The sequence below is a fragment of the Eumetopias jubatus genome, unplaced genomic scaffold (genome assembly GCF_037043125.1).
Source record: "Eumetopias jubatus isolate StellerSeaLion01/CBP00866 unplaced genomic scaffold, mEumJub1_p1.0 scaffold_8, whole genome shotgun sequence".
NCBI lineage: Eukaryota > Metazoa > Chordata > Mammalia > Carnivora > Otariidae > Eumetopias > Eumetopias jubatus.
The window spans coordinates 33,641,780-33,663,593 of record NW_028274814.1 but is presented as its reverse complement, the minus strand read 5'-3'; the positions used below and the strand labels follow the sequence as shown (position 1 = coordinate 33,663,593).

At 47.0% G+C, this 21,814-nt stretch overlaps 1 protein-coding gene across 1 annotated transcript in view; it reads right to left on the bottom strand.

The window, feature by feature from the left end:
• Window positions 1-8,622, bottom strand: part of ADARB2 (adenosine deaminase RNA specific B2 (inactive)) — a 403,986-nt gene extending 395,364 nt beyond the window's left edge. Inside the window, exon 1 of the mRNA XM_028114708.2 lies at window positions 8,523-8,622. Coding sequence (XP_027970509.1) covers window positions 8,523-8,622 — 100 coding nt within the window. The remainder of the gene's footprint in view (window positions 1-8,522) is intronic.
• Between the last annotated feature and the right edge of the window lie 13,192 nt (window positions 8,623-21,814).

Genomic DNA, 21,814 nt, shown 5'->3' with positions numbered 1-21,814 from the left:
TCTACCAAAAACACCCGAGTGCATTTTTTAATGACTTGAATTCTATTCATTATCTACATATAAAGCCCAAATTATAATTTAACTTCCCTACAAATTGGCTGAAAAAACTCAGGTGATTACATGAAATTATATGAACTTTCAAATTTGTTAGATCTAAAGTAAGTATCATCCTAAATGCTTAATAAGCGAATATTTTCCTGAATTCCAATCAGAACTGAATAGATGGCCCTCTGCAGATGCTGACAGAGGACGGATGTAAGGTCTGGGCACCCATTTACTACATGGCAAGGCTACCTGCCCAGGGCTGTGTCTTTCAAGGGCTCGCAAAGTGAGGGGAGCCCCACACTGCTGTCTTGGGGTTTCTTACCAGCTACTGTTTATCCTAGGATTTACCCTGGGGGTATAGCAAGGATTTCTATTTCAAATTTTTTTCTTTAGAAAGAAAATGAGCAGCATCGAGTCCTTCACATAATATATATATATATATACACATATACATATATATCCTTGAACCATGCATTTGGAATTAAAAAGTCACCTCCTGTTGCGATGTTGCTGGAATCTGGGTTTGTCCTTTAAAAACTTTCATCTAAGGCATTAGTAGGGAGAGCTGAGGCGTGCATAAATATATCTTTATGTCAATGGTTAAATTTGGCCCTCTGTGTTTTTATTCACTCAAGGAAGAGTAAAAGGTGGTACCTTTAAATACTCTTTCACTGAACACCCAAATTTATAAAAGTCTTCTTTTGTTTGACCGTCCGAGCTTGGGCACATTTGCTGCCTCAGTGCTCAGGCCCCACGCGGTCTGGTGGAAAGAGAGCTCGTGTTTCCTTTAAGGACCCGATGCTTTCACAGCCCGGAGCCTAATGCAAGTGGAGCATCTGTTACTGCCAGGGTTGAGTGAACCCAGCCAGACTTGGGGTGCAGAGGAGGTCAGAATCTATTTTGCTGACGTTTCTGTCATATTTATTAAATTGCAGTTTTCCAAAAGCAATTAAACTTTTAGGAAATACTGCATTAATTTTAATGAGAGGGAACCTGGGTACTTCAGATGGACTGACAAAATCTGTTTTTTAATCAATTACTGGTGTCCGAGGCAGATGCTCTGAGCTGGTTTGTTATGATTCCCAGGTCCTGCTTCTCAGAAACAGCAGCTCCCCCACTTTTTATTGTTTCTCAGCGGAGAAGGGACTCCGCTCGGGTTTGCATTGTCAACTAGTGACAGGTCCTCTTCAGAGAGCCGAGTCCCCTCCACCCTATCTTAATGCCCCATGAAGGAGACGTATTTGAGAAACCGTGTAAGACACTGCAAAATGATGAGGCGGGTCTTTCGTCTCTCAGCTGTGGGAAACAAGAATCAGGGGTTTTATCTGAAATAAATGGAGCAGCGAAGATTAATTAAACCTATAAAATTCTCTTAAGCACATCCTGGTCAAGGTTTAAGAGAACACTTCCTATTACGTGCAAATCATCTGGAAGTGTGGGGCGATCCCTCAGGTGTAAGCTTCACTTCTGTATAGTGCGGACTCCAGGAAAGAGTGTTTACTAATAAATTCTGAGCAATATCAGTTTCATTTTTTTTGTCCAAATGGTGAAGCAACAGCAACAGAAAGAAACCTTGATCTCTTTCATAAATAAGTTCTCCATAGGCGCTGTTACAAACATGCTCAGTGGGATGGATGCAACCAGACTCTAGCTCAAGTGAGCAGGTGCTTACACTAGAAATAATAACTGTCCTGGTCCACCTTTTGTCTACACCGCTGGACTTCTCTCCTTAATCCCTGAGAGATTCTGATCCTCCTAGGGGTGGAGACAGAGCGGTGCCTTCCGGCTGGAGGCCAGCTCCTGGGGATCTTCACGTTGGAGCGGGATCATCAGCTGCACACGCGGCCACTCGGACAGTTTTTGCACTAGATGCTTGGCCGAGCCATTTCAAGTGCACACAGCAGAAGAAAAGCTTTTTATCATTTCATCTCTTAGAGAGTCAAAAGAAATGAGCTTAAAACCTAAGCGCTCCCTGAGCATTTATATTATATGTCTCTTCCATCTTAAACATGAATGCTACTTTTCTTTGTTTGTATAAATGCTCCATTTACTGGACACTATTTCTTAATCAAGCATAAAGTCCCTTCTTTAACACAAATACAAAATTTAGGTTACCTGTTTGCTATTTTTTGAGATTTAAAATGTAACCTTAACTATGGATCATTTTTATAATTTAAGACAGATACTAGTAAACGTGTGTGTATATTACACAAACACACAAATGCGTATCACGCCAAGGGGACACTTACTAGCCACTAGCCAGAAACCAGATACTAATTGTATTCATTCCTCATCAATAAAATAATAAAATGAACTTACTTTTGCTGCCCTTCATATGCAATACTTGTAACTAGAATAAAAGATGAGTAAATGCCCACAGGGTATGGAGAAGACCCAGACACTCAGATTAACTGTTTTTTTTTTTTTGAAATATTTATCACTCTTCAGAAAACAAAACAAAACAAAACAAAACAAGATAAAAGAACCCCACCACCTTCTGTCTTTGCAAGTGATCAGGTTTAATTTTGGGAAAATTACAGATCTCTTAAAAAGCAAATCTGTCCATTTCTAGGTTGTGATTCTTTGATGTGGTTCCTGGGAACTGGGTCCACTCATCAGCGTGCAGGTGAGGACAGGGGCTTCTAAGAGCTGTGTTTGTCTGGATGTTACTGAGACAGAGCCAGTCAAAATTCAGATACAATAGCCTCTGTACCCCCATTCCTTTTAAATAAAATAAACAGATCAATAAAAGTTTAAATACGGCAGGGGGATGTGTTGGAACCAAGGTAAGCATGCATGCAGGGACAGGAGTCTGCCATAAATTTCTAAATGTGCCCTCCTTTCTGTTTCCTGAAGCTCACGGAATGCATCGGATTTACACGTGGATCAAGAATTGGATAAATGCTCCCCCTCTTTTTGAAAGTAAGGCCCCTTTATTTGATAGTGGTACATCTGTAAGTGAATTATAGCATATTAATAGTTAAGAATAAACAATTCTCTTTGCCTAATGAAACAGTTAATGGCATATACTTCTATATTTCAGTGGGAGGCAAAACATTTAATTGAAGAAATGGGGTTAATTCAAGTTCACTCTACTTAGACATACTTAATATGTGAATTCAGACGGGGCATTGCTGGGCTGTTTTTCCTTGTAACGCACGTGGCTCGTGTTAATACTTGGAATATTTTGTGAAGGACATCCGTGCTTTTCATATTTCGCTTGGCATTCACTTTTTTTTTTTTTTTTTAGTTTAGAAATGGATATAAGAAGTGCTTCTAAAATCTTGTTTTTACCATGTGGAAAATTTATCCTTGTAGAAATCTTATTTGCTAGTAATTAAGAGCCCAGTTAGCCAATGCAGCGTCTATTTAGAAATAATATATTTACATGATGGAAGAGCAGAGTGGTATAATTATTTTTGGTCTTATGAGTTGTTTAGAATTGTCCATGTTACGAGAACTCTAGCATTCATTCTCCAGCATTTTAGAAAAGGAAGCAGGCAGACCTACAAAACGCTCAGATGTTTCAGCTGTCTGCTGTGCATGCAGAGGGAAACATACAGGCACAACAAACACACGTGTGGTTTTTTAAATTGAACACTGAGGGCTCTCAGAGTGTGAGCTATATCTTTGCATGCCTCCACTAAGAAAAATGCGATTTCCTTATTCTGCATTTCCTTACATAATGCTCTTCTGGGACGGTGCTTCGGCCATCGCCGGATCTCCACTATTTAGATATGGATACACGAGACTCCTATTTTTATTCTAAATTCAAGTTCACTCATCATATCTAATGCCCTTGAAGCAATCTCAAATTACGGCTGTGACACGGGTCACTAGAAACCAGAGGTACTAACACAAATTTTAAAGATAGAGGGTGGGGGGAGAGCCTGACTCAATTAGATGATGGCGCGCGGTTTAATCAATTTAGTTTTATCACGACATCTAGTCCTTCCTCTTGAGCTGTCAGACAGCGAGGCAGGCGGGAGCACACAGCGACGCGTGGTTGGTGCGGGGCTGGATCCCCACCAGCCGGGAGGAGGCACGGTCCTGTGGCACCCAGGCGGTGACAGGGGCGAAGGAGCCCCACCGCCTGCCCACCTCATCCTTAACACAATCTTTCTATTTCATTAATTTTTCATGGAATCCCGTTTCACAGCAAGCCTGCGTCTGTCGTCCATCTGCTGTACTTATTCTGTTCCTTTTGCCAACTTTTTATCTGCATTTCACTACAGTCAGCCAGCAGCCCGTGCTCCTGCCCTCCTGTGATTCGTCAGCTTACCTGCACAGAGCAACACCTTGCATTGCTGTTTCCAAAACTCACCTCCAATTTTCTGAAACTCCGTGTAACCCCTCACCCTGCAACAATATCTAGATTTCAAGCATTTACTGATTTTGCTGCCAAATGCCTCAAAAAAAAAAAAAAAGAAAGAAAGAGAGAGAAAGAAAGGTCATGTGCTGACGACCGAATCCAATTCGTCGACTGAAAACAAATGATTGTTTATAGAGCATTTCAAATAGTTTTCCAAAGTTCCTTCCTTTTCTCTGTCTGGTGACAGACGCCCCTGGCTCAGAACGCTGTCCTCTTGTTTACCTCTGGCAACCAGCTAAATTTGTATTGGTTCCTGACCCATCCCCAAATAGGTTTGCATCCAAAGAACAGTTTTTAAAAAATTCCTATGAACTTGAGTCATTTTAACACATTGTATGTGCTCATGGTCGAATACTAAAGATATTTTATTTGCAAAATGAATTTCAGGCTGATGCATAGTTTTTTGCAGGACAACCACACTTACGGAAGAAAGAGCAACACAAATACACAACAGAATGTAGGTCTTATTTTAATGATTAAAAATGCACCTATGCAATCCCTCGGACTCGTTACCCAATGGATGGGAGATGATCTGATAAAATCGGAAGTGAGTTATCATTATATAGCTGTTTCCATGAGTACCTGCCTCTTATTCCCCCTGGCTGAGCTGATACTAATTTTAAATAACCTTAAACCTTTACCTTTATCATCTTGGACTAAGTGACAGATCTTTGATAATATTCATGCACCCAAGTTCTTGTCTAGTATGGGAGACATTGCTCCAAGCACCTAAGGCAGACTCGGCTGTGCGCAATCGCCTCGCATCGTTCCACCCAGAGCTACAGAATCAAATGCTGCCTCCCCGAACCCCCACGAGCAGGGAGCTACAAAGGTATTTAGTAGATAAATAAACTGCACAAACTACAAGAGCTCCCAGTGTTTTCTGACAACACGTCTCTCACATGTTACACAGCGTGAGCAACCCTTAGCTACCCACATGTGTAAAAATTACACGGCCTCCTTCTCCTTTACACTGGTTTTTTTTTTTTTTAGTTGCCTATTTTTCTCCTACTCGAAACTGAAATTTTGACATTTTTTTCACGTGTGCAGAAAATGTAAATCGTTCATAAATAATTTCTAAGAAAAAGTCCCAACTAAAAAGCAACACACCGAGAAAATGCAAAAATACATCATATTGGGTCCTGATAAGAGAACGGAGAGAGATTGGTGGGTGGGTAGGTTTGCTCTGAGCATCTTCTTTAAAGTTTACCTGGGAGACAAATGCAGGTCCTGGCTAGTTCGTACCCGGGACTAAGTTTTTTTGCGGGTTCTTACAGATGTATACCACTCCCTGTGTGGTACTGTGACTAAAAATACCAAGTACAGGAAAATATTTTATTTCTGAGGCCTTGGACCTTACTTAAGACTAACGCAAACATTGTACCAATCCCACACTTGAGCTGTAGCTACAATGTTAATTTCAAAACCCATGGATTATTTTGACAATAATAAGTGAAGTAAAAAGAAAAATCATGTCAAAGCCACTTTTGGAGTTTACACACAGAAAATACAGCTTTTCACGGCCCCGGGAGCTAAAAGTTAAGATGCATCTTCAAAAATCACCCTTGTTCCTTAGAATAGGGGGACAAATACGTACCACTGGCAAATAAGGCTAACATTTATTCTAATTTATTTATTCCCATATAAGAAGAGCCCTTTGCTTTGTGCTCACAATCAGTGCCTCCAGTTAGTACTTGATAGAGCCTTACCCAAATTCCTTCACAACCATCAATGCACACGTGGATTTTAAACTGTGACAAATACAGGGTTTTCCTAACTGGACGAGCTTAAAAGCCGAGGCCATTCTATTCAACCCTGCTGCTGAGATTCATGACCGTTAGAGCGTAATTTAAATTCACCATTTTTCTTGGAAAAACAAGGATCTGTAATAACTAGGAATTACACATACACTGACCTATTCCAAGCCAGTGCAAATAACGGTTTAACGTGTCCCGTAATTGCTATGTTTTCTTTTTAATTTGCTCACTTACATTTATATTATTAACTTTTCCCTGAGAAGTGAATATTTGGCAGTTTGAGTTGATTCTCCCACCGAGGTAGCTCCCGGCAGATGCCACAGGAGATTTCACCCCACACGTAAATCTACGAGGCATAGGAATTAGCACATGCATTCTCATGAGGCTTTCCCACCTCAGTTTTTGGGTATGAAAATGAAGAGACTTGGTTTATTCAAAATAACCAAGGCATAGAGATATTTCACATAGAAATTTCACTTTGAATTGTTGTAGTTAAGTTTATAGCAAATGAAGCCTTCCTTCAGATTTCTTGTTTTTCTTTCCCAAATTGGATGCTTCCTAAGCCAGCATGGCTGACATTTAAAGGTAAGAAAAATGAATTTGGAGAAAGGCACCAACGTCCGTCAGCTTGTATTTTATTTCTGTAGAATGCTGTTTTATTGTGAAATGTTAGTCCATAGTCTTCCATTTTAATATTTAAAATAGACTGAATGGAGATACTGGGAAACATGAACACTTAGAATTTACAAGATAATGTTTCCTTTCTTCCTCTTTTAAAAGTTATAGTCATTATTAAATTCTGTGATTCCTGCCCCCATATTGTTGTCACTTTCTGTTGGCATTGTTTTGGAAGGCACCAACAGATCCGTGTCAAGATGAAATTTTCAGGGAACAAAGTGAGCAGCCGCACCGCTCTGGCCGCTCTGAGAGTTAAACAGGATCACAGAATCTCCCCGTTCCAAAGCCCAGGGCTCTGACACCTCCCAGGAAGGTGTCAGCCACCTCTGCTCCCGGTGTCCTGACACAAAGCCCTCAGCAGGGACTGTTTGATATTGGCACGGATGTCTCCAAGCTGCCTGGCTAAGTCCTGTTATTGAAGAAGCCGTGAAGGGCTCAGGAATATTTGAGGGCAGCCAGGGAGGGCTGTGGCAGAAACTTAAGTTAGGCCACTGCAAAGATGAATATTCTCCGGGGAGGGTGAGCAACCTCCACCGTATCTAACAATGCATCCTGCAGCAGAAAACTGGAAAATCTGATAAATTTTAGTCGTGTCTGCCCCACTGTTTTGTAGGGCTCTGTATTCACTCTTTTTTTCTTTTTTAAATCAGCACGTTTCAAATAATAATCAGAGCTGAACTTTCTCCTGCAGACTCATCACAAGGAGCTGCTGATACCAAGTTCCTCTCTGGGAAAGAAAGAACAGGAGGCCCTGAGAGAATCTTTCCCGGCTCCCGGGACTGCGTGCAGGCGGCGGCGGCGGCATTTTCCCTTGGCCCCCGTGTGGAAGCCCTGGGCTGGTGGTGGAATGCACTAAGTTCCCGGCGGCGGTCCCCAGAACACCAGTGACGGGCGCCGGAGCAACCTGTCATCAGGCTGCTTTTTCTCCCTTTCTGGTTTGCAGGGTTTTTTTTTTTGTTGTTGTTGTTTTGTTTTGTTTTTGTTTTTGTTTTTGTTTTTGTTTTTTTGCCACTAACCAGCTGTGATGCCTATTTCTCTTTCCAGGTTTTAATTTCTGCGACCCCCGCCCCCCCTCCCCCAGGACCAGCTCGTGCTTTCTGCAGGTCCCAGTGTTTATACAACAACGGGTACCAACCAGACTAAGTAGAAACTGTCAGCCAATTTGGAAGCGTGACTGCCCAGGCTCTGCCCACTCCTTCCTCCGAGACAATTTGGATGGTCTAAGAACTGGTTCCAGGAGGTCTTGTCCCTGTTTCTGGGGCTGCGGGCTTAACTGAGTGTTTCCTCTGGCAGCGTGTGCTAATGCCCCTCTGAGGGAGTCAGAGGCAGAGCCCCGGGCTGCGGAGCGCTCCGGGGAGGGAACTGTCCTCCAGTGAGGCTGCCAGCGGCTCCCGGCCGCTGCCCCTGCCTGCCTTCCTCCTCACGCCGCTCCCAGCCCAGGCTTCGCGGAGCCCGCCGCTCTGTTCCCTGTTCCCGGTTTCCCGTCCCCTCTGAGCTCGCAGAAGCCCCGGCCCTTTACAAAGGGATCTGAACTGCGGCGCGCTCGGCTATGTACCGACGCCCCGCCGGCCCCCGAAAGTAGAGCTGCCGAAGCAGGCGGCCCCCGCAGACACCAGGAGCGCGGACGAGCGTGCAGTTAGCGGAGGCAGCGCAGAAAGCCAGGTCCTTACCTTTCCTCTTGGACCGCCGTCTCCTCCTCCTCTTAGACTTGCATTTGAGTTGACTGCTCAGCCCTCCGGACCCTCTGCTGGCCCCCAGCACCGATGCCATGGCTGAGACTCAGCGAGCAGAACCGGAGAGGAATCCTGTCTCCAACAGGCTCACCTTTCCTGCTCTCTTGCCGCGGCCGCTGCTGAAGGCTTCTGCAAGCCGGGGAGCGGGCTCACTTTTTAGGACCGAGCCCTCGCACGCTCCCGCCTCCTTCTCTCGAATTGCTCCGGGTCTCCGTCTCCAGCTGGGCTGAGAGCCCCGGGAGCAGCCCCGCGCCCAGCCGCTCCACGGCAGGGCAGGACGCGCGCGGGGAAGCAAAGGTGTGCCGGGCGGGCTGGGCGCTCCCGCCCCAGCTCTCCTCCTCTTCTGGGCGGCCTCTCTTGATCTGGGCTCCAGGCGCAGGGCTCCTACTTTGGCACCTCTGCTAGTTGTTTGGCAGCAGACACTTTGAAGCCAATCAGGCAGGGAGCTTGTCTATTTGCTGCTGCAAAGTCTAATTAGGTCCAATCACAACTGTCTTCTGGCTCTGACATCAGCACCACCAGCCCTTCGCATCCCCTGTCAGCTTGCAAACTCAGCTCCCATTTGGACGGATGGAGCTGCCCAGGACCCGGTGGCAAGGGAAGGAGACGGCTCGGGAGGGAGGGGACAGCATGCAGAACCAGCTCATCTGGGAGCAGCCTGAGGGGGCCGCTCGCAGGAGAGCTGTACTCTGGGAGGCAGGCTTCCTGCCTCGGACCACCGGACAGCGCTTCTACTCCGCACACTCAGAAAGATGCAGTGACTACGTCTCCCTCCAAACAGTGTTTAACTAGTTAATTCATTAGAATGCTCGTTGTGCGAAGGGGGAAATATCTCTCTAAGAAATACGGAGACCTCACCTCCTCAGAAGGGGACTAAGATTTGCAATTCCCTGGAAGACAGCCTCTTAGGGGTATTCATTTTTCAGAGACTGCATGTTTGTCTGTTTGCTTGTTTGTTTTGTTTTGTTTTTTTTTTTTTCCCTTCCTATCCCTTGGCTGTTCCCGTTGCCAAAGAGAGCTATTGCATAAAGACTGAAATGTTGGGATCTGAGTCTGATTTTTAAGGAGAGGGATTTTAATGGGTTGCTTCATTTAGGTAACAATGAAATGAAACATAGGGAGGGCTTCCATCTGATGGTTTTATTGCCAAATATAACATTCGGATGAAAGAAAGTCATATTTACCAGGAGGTGGATTGCAAATTGAAATATTTCAACATTTTTTTTCAGGGCTATCCTATTGTTTTCAAGACTATACTTAAGGAACACTAAAAATATAACGTAAGGTATAAGAAGAAAAATAATCAAGGTATCATTATTGCCTTTTGCATTCAAGTCCCATAAGCTATTAATTATAATAGTAATGGTTTGGGGAAAAAAAATCCACCCGCAAAGTCATTAGCAAGCGTATTTGTCATATGTTGATATGGAAATGGCACACAAGTATTTCTGTTATTTACTACTTTATACATACTGTTTCCAAGCTCTTTGTGGGCCTAGAAATGTCTAGATAATTTTCTTTTATAAGAAAAAATAACCCTTTAGGGAACATGGGAAATAATTAGGATGTTCAGATGTCTTATGTGGTAAGCTGATGGATCAGAACTCATTTATCACTGGTGAGAGAGAAGAGGACATGTGATTTCAAATCCTAGCTCCCCTGCTCTGACGTTGGGCAAGTAAACGGTGCCTCAGTTACCTTATCTGTGAAATGGGCATCACAATGACATCAGCTTCATAGCTTCATCCACACCTGAGACTCGGTATAAACAGTGACTGGTACATGTTAATTACTCTGTGATTGTTCAGTAAATCAATCCAGTAAATCCTTTGGAGAGAATGAGTGCAGATCACAGATGGACCTCAGAGAGAGGGGCTTGAGCTCTTCGGTTCATTTCAGACTGATAAATGCAGTGGAACCAGGCCCCTTCTCTGTGCCTCATTCTGCACTTGCACTCCCCCAACAGCACAGCTAAGTAAAACTGCTGATGATTTGTCTCGGATGTTGCATGGGTGCATGACTTACCCACCTACTCTCTGTGGCACAAGAGATATTTGAGAGCATAAACCACACGCGGAGACGCGGCTGGGGGACTCTCAGACTCCCCAGCTCCCTGCAACTCCCCTGCATGGGCATGAAGTTGCGCCACTTAAAACTGGTCCCTGAGCTCAGAAACCAAGGGAGGGTGTTTTAGGCGAGCACTGCAAACAAGTGCATAGTCACCTTCAAGGCTGTTTGCATCCAGCGCTGGCCTTGCTCACACCCCCAGCATCACACCAGGCAGGGACTCCTGCTGTTTTGGAGCATGGGTACAAAAAGCAGAGAATACAGCTCCTTCTGCTTACATGTTGCTTCCGATTTCAGTGGGGGGGTGGGGGAGGGGCGGTGAAATCAAAACCTGGATTTTAACACTTAGTGTAGATTCCAATTTGAAGGTTGGTTAAGATAAAAATGTTGGCCAATCTTTGCCTTTCTTGAAGTTCTTCCAGTCTGTTTGTTGTTTGTTTATTTTGGTGTAGTTTCTGCAAACATGGCATTAGCCTAGAAATGTACTATTTTCTGTATTTATTTTGCATATGATAATGCATCATGGATGAGGCAGGACTGGCGGTAGAGCCTCAGAAAAGTCTGTTCCCTTGTAGGAGGAAAGACTTTTAAACAGGTTCATGATTACAAATATTTTAACTCAAGGATGGTGTAAAGTGAGCCATGTCCACAATCTGCCATTCTTCTGATGAGCCTCTCCGCCTTTTGTCTGTTTCCTAGAACCCTTTGGCGCGGCTTGGCAGCCTCAAGTGATGAGAAGATGCTGAAACAGGAACAGGAGCTGATGTCACCTATCGGGAGATGCCTCTGCTCTGAGCCAGTCCCTACCCTTCCCGTGGAACAAAGAACTGGGCAGGAGGCTCCCGGGACAGGCAAGGCTGCCCAGAGCCACCTGCGGTCCTGCACTGACCGATGGCTGGGGCACTGCATGAGGACGGAAGTAAGGGCTGCTCAGAGCCTGGCCCGAGGGAACCAGCTGGCCCAGAAACTGCCTCCGTGCCGAGGAAGGCGGCCCCCATAGCGGCTGGGTGGGCTCTCCCCGGGCCTTCCCTCCCTGTGCTTGCTGGAACACTAACCGCCCAGCTACTTTGGGTTACTTCCTCCCCGCCCACCTCTCCCTACCCGTACGGACCATGAGGGATGCCACGTCTATGGAGGACACTGAGCCGGGCACAGAAGAGCTCCCTCGGGATTCATGACCATGGTTGCTGTTTGCTCAAGGTAAGGACGAAGTTGACAGCTTATACTGTGACTCGTTTGATGTTCACAAAGACTCCGTGGGAGCAGGACTGAAACTCAGTTCCTTTGACACAAGAAGACACGGAGGCTCAGAGAACCTAGGAAACTTGCCACGGGTGGCGGGGGTCAGATCGAGGGCCCACGCCTGGGCCATCCCAGCGGGCCAGCCCGTGAGGTTTACCACTTTGCTCTGCCAGTTTTTATTCTAGAGTCTGAGACTGGTGTGTTTTGTGAGCTTCTACAAGCCCCCTCCGAGATACTGACACTCTGTCAAATAGTGACTCTGAGCTTCAGTGTTTACGTGTGTGTGTGTGATTTATAAATATGTGGGTTACATAACACATAGAAATAACTCCTACCTGTACCTAGACTCCCGCACCTGGATATCTCTATGGGTCTCTGGATATCTACAGGTATCGTTGAATACCTAGATGTGAGCGTGCATGTGTGTATGAGTGAGGAGCTGGTCACCAAGGCTCCATGTGGCTTCCATTATTCCTGGATACACCTGCAGAGTCCTGTGCATGTGTCTGTCACTCTTGAGCACTCCATATTTATCTTTCTTTCTCAGAACAAGCCTACGATGCGGCAGGAAAGATCTCATTGTCCTTACCTTCCCTGTGGGTTTAAGAAGGCTCTGACTGTTGGCGTGTCTAGACCAAAGTTGCATTACTAGAGAGAGGGAGAGCCAAGACTCGGTTGGCATGTTCCAGCGTATTCCAGAAAGAACCTGTATCAGAACTCGCAGGCTCACATAGCTGGCCGGACCTTCTCTCTCTGCTGAAGAGGCACCTGAGGCCTGCACCGGGACGCGTGGTTCAAGTAACTGCATCTTCCAGCCAAAATGCTGAGGCCTGCACCGGGACGCGTGGTTCAAGTAACTCGTCTTCCAGCCAAAATGCAAGTCCCTTTATTGCCATCCCTGCGTGTTTTCCTCAGGACTGCTTGGCCAACATACAATGAGTTCACTTCTTAATTCATCACAAAGTCTGCATTTCTAATCATTTAAAAGTAGGTTCTCCAAAACAACTAAGAACACCCACAGAAACTAACATGACTTATTTAGAGTCCAAATTTTGGCTAATGTCCCCTCCCCTATGAGACAATGCCCGCTAGGTGGAAAGTAGCAGAACAAAGGGTCCCCTGGACATGTGTATGTCTGCTGACTCACAACAGTCTCAGAGATGGCATAAAATTATTACCTTTCACAAACAGGGAAATAGCACAAGAGCGCTGTTTTACTCTTTCATCTTCGCCCATTGTTCTTAAATTTAAATAGCTCACATCAAAGAACTTGGACATGAGACCTGAAAGTATTGGAAAATAATATATCAAGACAACAGTGGCTGTGACATGGGCATTCATATTCACATTCCATCCCGGGGCACGGAGGGACCTCAGGGAGGCCCACAGGTGCGGGACACAGTGCTGAATGTGAAGATGTTCTTTGTACAAGTCTATTATGAGAATTATTTTTTCTTTGTTCTTTTTCTTCCTCCTAAGCATGCCTATGGTTTGAGAGAACACTGGGCGCATTCTTAGCAGGTTGATAAGAATGAACATAGTGTAGGGCAGGTTTGTGAAGTCTCTTTTTCAGACCTCCATGTGATGTAACTTGTTGGCACGTGCGCGCACACACACGTATATGCATTCTCAGGTCAGATAGTTTTGGCATACAAAGTTTTCTTCATGGGCCAATATCACAGATTTTAATTCCAACGTACCTTTGCCAAAGCACATCTTCAGGCTAAAACTTACTTGAGTTCCGTATTAATGTTTAAAGGAACACTACTTGGAAAATACAGGGAAAGAGAAAAAACTGTTCAGAATTTGTCACCACCAGACCCGATTTGGATTCTACTTTATGTTGTATTATGTCCAGTTTTGGAAGTCACTTACCTCTCCTGAGCCGCTTCTATAAAAATGAGCAGAAGTAGTAGCACCAAGCTGCTGATGAGAACAAGGAGGCCAAGCTCCTTATGAACGGACCCTGAGATGCCAACGTCACCAACGAGGTTTGCTCTTGCCTCTCAGCACACAGTGCCTTGGTTTTAATCAATGGCTCCCTCACAACCAGCAAAACGGATACAAATCAAGATGGTCTTTGAGATACACAGGGCCCACGAGAAGACGGCCTCTCCCTGTGTGGGCCCTGCAGGTACTGGGGCCCCATCAATCATGCAGCACAGGTGACCGAGTCATCGATCTCTCCTGCAGCTAATTGTAACGCTGACCCCTTTTCCTGCACATGCAGTGTCCTCTGGATGGGCCTGGCCATGGCCGGACAGCATCCACAGGCTGTGTCTGATGATCTCTCAACAGCTGGTACAGTGAAGTATGGCATTTTACTACTAAATATTTGTGTAGGGTATGAGAAACCATGACCTCAAATACTCCTCTTCAACACCACGGATAGATTCAGTTACTTGAACTTAAATGCCTTGGTTGCTAGTTTCTGAAGTGTGAAACCTTAATATTTTATTGAATCATACAGAATTACCATTATTTAGAAGCCTTACTAATTTACACCACACCCCATCCTAGAGTTTCCCTTATGTCTTAAACCAATACAGTTCAAACTATATATATATATATATATATATATTTTTTTTTTTTTTTCAAATCTCCTGGAACAGGGATTCTCAAAAGGAACAATGTTGCATCCCCAGACTGCCGTGTGACAGCGTGAAGAAAGGAAGAAAAGGAGACACAGATGGAATTAATGGTTTGGGGTGTTAATCAGTGTAATAAATTGAAAGGCAGGATGAAAGCTCATCAGGAATACATTTCTGTTGTATGAACGGGGTGGGCTGATGGAATGGATTTATGTTAATTCTCTACCTGGATGTTTAAAGTCCCAACACTTCACTTCCTCTTGCGGTTTCTTGGAATCTCCCATGATCTGAGACGCGGGCTGTGCCGGTGTGTACGCTATGAAACCCTAGCTGGTCAGTGACCGGGCTTTTCCCCTTCCTCTGCCGGCAACAGTCAGAAGCAAGGGACCAGAGGGGAACGGAGGGGTAGCTGCTCATCCCACTGTTCACCTGCTCTGAACCAGGATCTTTGACCCCTTTATACAGGTAATTTTTAAAAGCTTGCAATGTAATTCCCAACCTTTGGACAAGGCAAAGAAGATAGAGCTAGGAAAATACTAGAAGGAATATGGATGTGGGTTCCTTAGTGCGTTTGAAACTGGAACGGAAACCGCCGGCCTCTGCCCTGACCTCTCGGAGAAGACCCTCCGCACGGGACCTCCTCCCGCCTTGTCCCTCAGAGGAGTCACATGGGCGGTCACAGCAGACAGGTTCGCCGGCAATGGGGGCCTCCCGGTGAGCAGAAAGCACTTAATAGGGTCCTGTCAATGAATAGACGTGGTCCTCGGGAAAGGTAAGCAGACATATTAGCAAGAAACATAATTTGGTTAGAAGAGGTTTGTGCCAACAGCTTGCGACAGAGTTGCCGCCTCCGAAGGCAGCTGGGCTGTCTTCTGTCGGCGCCAGATGCACCCTGGCAGGTCGTGCGTCTGAATTCCCCGAGACGCACGATTATTCTGGTCTTAACCAAGACCCTAGGTCGGTGCACAGGGACCTCGCTCCCTCCCAGGACGGTCAGGGGAACAGTCTCCCCCCACTCCCTTGTGTGGAAACAGCACCCCCCGCCCCGCCACCCCGAGAGAGACGTGGAAGCAGACGGAGGGCGGGGTGCCGAGTCCCACCCGCGGGGCAGGGAGCGTGGACTCAGCCCCCCTGCGCGCGGGGGCTAACGGGCACTTGACCCGCTCGCCCTCTTGCTCCAGAGTGGAAGCAAGCGAGCTGAGCGAACCTCCTCCTCCTTCCCGGCTCACTGACAGCCTGGGCCGTCCGCGTCGGCGCTCAGCCCTGCAGTCCTGTGCCTCTGACATTGTCCCAGCACGAAGCTGCCCTCCAGGGCTCAGCAGGTCCTGCCAGGGGTCTGCCCCCATGCCTTCTCCTTCATATTTGTGCATTTATCATCCGGCAGTGACTCCCACATCCCGCCTTGGGGATTGTCTCCGGAGGGGCCCCTGGGCTCCCGGCTGTGCAGGGGGGAGCACCTGTTCTTCAACACATCCCAGCCAAGATCACAGGGCAGGATTTGTGGAAGTTATCAAACAATGGAGAGCTCTGTGCAGATACAGGAAAACCTGGTCTCACACGACACTCACAGGCCTGCAGACAATGCTGGGGCCGGGGCAGTTCGGGACCAGGAAAGGTGCTGAGAGTTGCATCAGAGCACTACCAGCAGAGCCGGAGGCCCTCGGCATCTCACCCCCGTCGCTGCCTGGCCTTCGGCTTCACGGCAGGAAGGAGAAGCACGTCTCTGCCACCTGTTGCCCACTTGGACCAGGGCCTGGCCCGAGCTAAGTGACATTTGTTAAGTAATGGTACAAGTCCCGTGACATCATGGTGGCAACCCCAATGGCGGTGACGTCACAGCTGTATCCCCGACAGCGGTGACGTCACGGTAGAAACCCCGACGGTGGTGACGTCACGGTAGCACACCCGGATGGCAGTCACATCACGGCAGCAACCCGACGGTGGTGACGTCATGGCAGCACCCCGGCGGCGGTCACATCACGGCAGCAACCCCGACGGCGGTGACATCACGGCAGCAACCCAGACGGCAGTGACGTCACGGCAGCACGCCGGCGGCGGTACTGGAGGCTGAGTTCTCACGTCGGCGCTGCGACCTTGGGACTATGTGTGCGCGCTCTCCGATGGCCGGGTCTTCCGTTCCCTGCATGCTGCAGATGCTAAGTGTGAACCCAGGCAGAGCCGGGCCCCGGGGGGAGCGCTGTGCTTCGCTAACTCCTTGGTTCGCGCCTCCCTGATGGGAGCCTCCTTCCTACCGCACAGTGTCCTGAGAAGATACTTCGGGGACGTCACGGCGGAGGCCCCTGCAGTCTCTGAAAAGGGAAGGATGCAGAAAGGAGATGATTGCGGAGCATTCCGAGAGAGACGGATGCGTGAGAGGGTGCACTTACAGCCCAGCAGGCATGAGCGAAGGCCGCGCGACTCGCGGACCCGAGGTCCGTTCCCGCGGAGACCAAGCAGGGGCGAGAGGGCAGGTTTCCTGGGCCGGGAGAGCTGTCTTCAGATCTCGCTTGCTTCGTGGGGGATCTGTGGGAAACAGGGCGCAGGGCGTGAAGCCCATGGGCCTCTGTTCCCTCATCTGCAGAGGGGACATGGGTATCGCTCTCCTGGGGGGGTGACCCCGAGACGCCCCGTGACGCTCCTGCTTAGGACAGGTGTGTGCCCTCTGGGCCACTCACGAGGAGTACTTCTGTGACCTTTGCGTGTTTCCCGTTGCTCCTCAAAACACAGGGCCATGGGTGGTTTGGGGTAGGGTTATCCCGGCGAACAGGAAGTTCACAACTTTGGGGACATTTTGTTGTCCTAAGAGGAGTGGCATTTGTGACACTCGGCGTGCCCTGATGCTGACCACAAGCCTACGTACGGCCACACCGGTTTCCATTGGACACTCAGGGATAGCCTCTGGTCCTGGCCGGCCAGTCGCCACCGCGTCTGGGGGAGACGGGGCTTTCTCGGGACCATGGAAAGCGATCCATGTAAACTGCATTTTGAGGGCAATCAATAGATGTGACAAACGCTAATGATGGCGCTGGGGACACAGTGCAGGTGTGACTGCGTAGATGCTGCCAGATAACAAAGCAGGGGAAGTCGCAGGGCAGGGCCCAACTGAATGGGTGCGGTGCAGAACGAGCGGCGGCGCCCCGGCCAGGCTCCCGCGGGTGGTGTCTGTGCTCCCGTCCCTGGTAATTGCTGGTGGCGGCAGAGCGCGGAGGCGTGCAGGGCAGGTGTTCAGCCGCGTTTGTGGGACGTGTCCCTGCAGCTAGGCCTGCTGATCTATCCTATCAGCGACCACCTCCCGGTGGACGAGACACCGCGGAAAATACCCAGACCTCCTTGTCTGGAGTCAAGAGGCCTGTCGTTAAAGCAATAATGAACGCCGGGGCTCTCCTGGAAGAGGGCCCGGGATGCACAATCACGTTGGGCTATTATTAAAATGTTTTCATTGTCTCCCTAGTCAAGAAATGAAGGGAAATATGCTAATATGGTATTTCTTTTAAAAAGGGAAGTTTTGAGATGCAATTTGAAAAACTTAATCTTATATTTACGACTGGCCTGTGCAATGGCATTTCACTAAGTTTGATATCGAACTTGAATAATTTTGATATGTGGGTTTTCATGACTTCTATCCCTGTGAACGTATTTCTATTTTCCTAAAACTATGTGAGTTTTTTAATTTTTTTTTATTTTTAGACAGAGAGAGAGAGACAGGGGCAGAGGGAGAGAGAGAATCCCAAGCAGACTCCATACTGAGGATGAGCCCAACTCGGGGCTTGATCCCACAACCCTGAGATCATGACCTGAGCTGAAATCAAGAGTTGGAGGCTTAACCAACTGAGCCACCCAAATGCCCCTAAAACTGTGTTTATTTTTTTATTTTAAATCATAGCAGAATATTATTAGGCACTGCCATCATTGGACTTTTACAAGGAACTCACAATTTTATGACTGGAATCACCACTTATTTCTCTGAAAATTACTGTATTAATAATTAAATATATTGCTTTTTAGAGTCTTTAAATCTTTAAGTATACTAGGAAAACAATTTCATTGATGATTCTGTGACTCTACTAAAGAGAAGTAAAACACTAGAACAGGTCTAGTGTTTAGAGGCCTGGCCCTTGAGCTGATCACCTTCTCATGATGGATAACTGCAATCACCTGGCGGCTGGACACCAAATGGCAGCCTCCCCCTTTGGAAGGTGGGTTTCCTGACGTCCGTGAGGAAGGCCCGCCGGACCCCCAGCCTTCCCCTGGGGACAGCGTGGGCACGTGGGGGAGCCCCCACTCTCAGGCTTCTGTTTTTTCCACTGTGTCACCTTCCAGCCCCACTTTCTGCTGCTGTCTGCGCTCTTCACATAACAATTGTTGTTAACAGTCTTGCATATTCTCGCATATTTCTCCAAACATTGATTTGCCCACATAATTAAGAAAAATATTTCAGTGAGGCACACAGAGTAATAATGTTCATTAATGAGCATTAGTTTCTTTTTCAGGGTTTATAGGCTAAAGGAGCATTCATTAGAACAAAGCAAGCCTTGATGGAAACTATATTCTTTGGTAAACAATACATTTAGTTTTTACATTACAATAAAAGATGTTTTGTAAAGATTTGCAAACCATGGTCCATATTTGTTATGTGGATTACAGCGTGACATTTGCTGGAGGGGCATCAGCACCCTGTAGACTCTTGTCTGCTCAGCAAACTCTCCCCGCCCTGAGGTGTGAAGGCTCACAATGCTGCCATGATGGTTTTCGAGAGGTAGATAGGCCTCAGAAGGCACTTTCTGGTTCATCCAGATGAGTAAATCCAGGTAGAATGACCAAGGGATGAGAGTTGGTGACGGGGAAAGGGCCACACAGGCTCAGAAGCCCAGCATTAAAACCCTCCTATCTTGGACACAATTTTAAAAGGAAGTAGGATTTATAATTTTAAGTAAATTTTGCTCCTCCCTTTCTTCTCCAAATAATTTACTCTTCCTCATCACATTAGCTCATGGGTTTTATGAAAATTTAGAACCAAAAGAAACCTTAGGTGACCAACTAAAGCAATGAATTTTCAAGTTCTTTCAAACCTGTGTTCACATAAAGGAGTAGGCAGAACGCCAGTAAGTGAATCCTCAGTCAATGGAGCTGGGTCCTGGAAACAGTGCTGGGCTCTGCCATCTGATGCCCCCTTGCTCTGAGGAAGCCTCCCAGGCTCAACCTTGTACCATGTCCTCCAGGAGCGCAGTATGAAAATGGCTGATCTGCTCCTTCATTTTGCAAATGGGGAAACTGCCCTAGGTCAAGTAAATGAGCAACGAGATGTCTCTCATCATCTGATCCTAACTAGGTCATTCAAGAAGCTATACCTAGTAGTCTTGTTTCTAAAATTTGTTATTGATTTTTCTATCAACATTGCCTTCAAATTTATTTTACAAAGCTTCACTTCATGTGCTCGTAAGCTGGGTGGTTCCACATAGAGAACACCAGCAGACTAGTACTGTGTGTGTTCATGCCGTGGGGTCTCAGCTCCCTCTGCCCCTGGGAAAGAGGAAAATATTAGGGAGGGGGCACGAACCATCTTGTGACAGGACAGGGCACTCTGTTTTCCACAAGACCTGCCTCGGGGGGAGCTAGTTCATCTGAGCCTAAGCTTCTTGGGTTTTATCAGAGCCTAAGTGACCTGAGGGAAGGGACAGATCCAACTCCAGCCCACGGCCACCACCCTGTACCACCTAAAAGGGAGATAACTGAGAGGCTCTGTGAGGGTCGCAGCCCAGGGGCAGGGGGTCATGGAAAGAGAGAGACCTAATCACAGTCCTGGGGCTGCACAATGCCTCTCCCCTGGCCCCACCACCACATCAGTAGGGCTCCTGAGGGATAACAGGGGACACATCTCAGAACTTATCTAGGAAGAAGTCTCTAGGAATACCCAAAGATGACAGAAAAAATAAAACAAGGGCACTGGAGGAAAGGACACCGAAGGAGGACCCTGTCCTACCTTCTAGCCAGGTTAACATAAACCTTCACCCTGAAAAGCCCATTCATCCAGGGCATCATGCCTGGCTCTCAACAACAGAATAGTACAAGGTGCACTAAAAGACAGAACAACACGGTGTGAAGAGACAGAGCAAGCATTCAGATTTGGCGGAGATGATGGAGTTACCAGAGCAGGAATAGAAGACATTTGTGGCTAATATGCTGGGGGCTCGAGTGGAAGAAAGTGGACACCATACAAGTATGGGTGAGTACCGGGAGCAGAGAGATGGAAATTCTAAGAACGAACCAAAAGGGAAGGCCAATCAAAAACACTGTAACAGAAATGAAGGAAGCCTTTGACGGGCTCATGAGGAGGCGACGTGGCCGAGGAAATAATCAGGGGGCTTGGGGAGATGCCGAGAGAAACTTTCAAAACTGAAATACAGATAGAGAGAAAGAGAAATGACAAGAGGATATGCAAAACCTGGTACCACTATAAAATAGGAATATCAGAAGGACAAGAAAGAACAGAAACTACCAGATGGAAAGGACAGACAATGAACCACAGAGCCAGGAAGCTCCCAGAGCTCCAAGAAGGATAAATATAAAAATGTCTGCACCTGGGCTTATAGTTAAGCTGCAGAAAATCAAAGACAAAGTTTTAAAGGAAGCTGAGAAATTACCGTCCTTACCTACAGAGGCGCAAAGACATGAATTGCCCTGGACTTCTCTTCAGAACCTGGGAGAGCAAGAGGGAGGAGGGAAATATTCAAAGTGTAGAAAGAAAAGACTCCACCAAACCTAGAATTCTGTATCCAGCGAAATTATCCTTCAAAACTGAAGAAGACAAATCACAGTTTGGGGGAAATGTTTGCAAAACACATATCTGATAAAGGACTGGCGTCCAAAACGTGCAAAGAACTCTTAAAACTCCACGGTACGGAAATGATCTAATTATCTGAAAAGACACCTCTCCAAAGAAGAGACACAAATGGCAGACGAGCACCTGAAGAGAAACTCAATACTATATTTTATCAGGGAAATGCAAACTCAAACAACAAGTAGACACTGCTGCACGCCTATCAGAAAGGCCCGAGTCCAGGACTCTGACACCAGCCGAGCTGGGGAGGGTGTGGAGGCACAGGGACGCTCACCCACTGCTGGTGGGCACGTGGAACGGGGCAGCCACTCAGGAGGACAATCTGCTGGCTTCCTACAAAACCCAAACTAAACATACCCTGCAATCCAGCGATTGCGCTCCTTGATATTTACTCAACTGAGTTGCAAGCTACATTCATACAAAAACCTACACACAGATATTTATAAGCAGCTTTATTCAAAATTGCTAAAACTTGGAGGCATCCAAGGTGT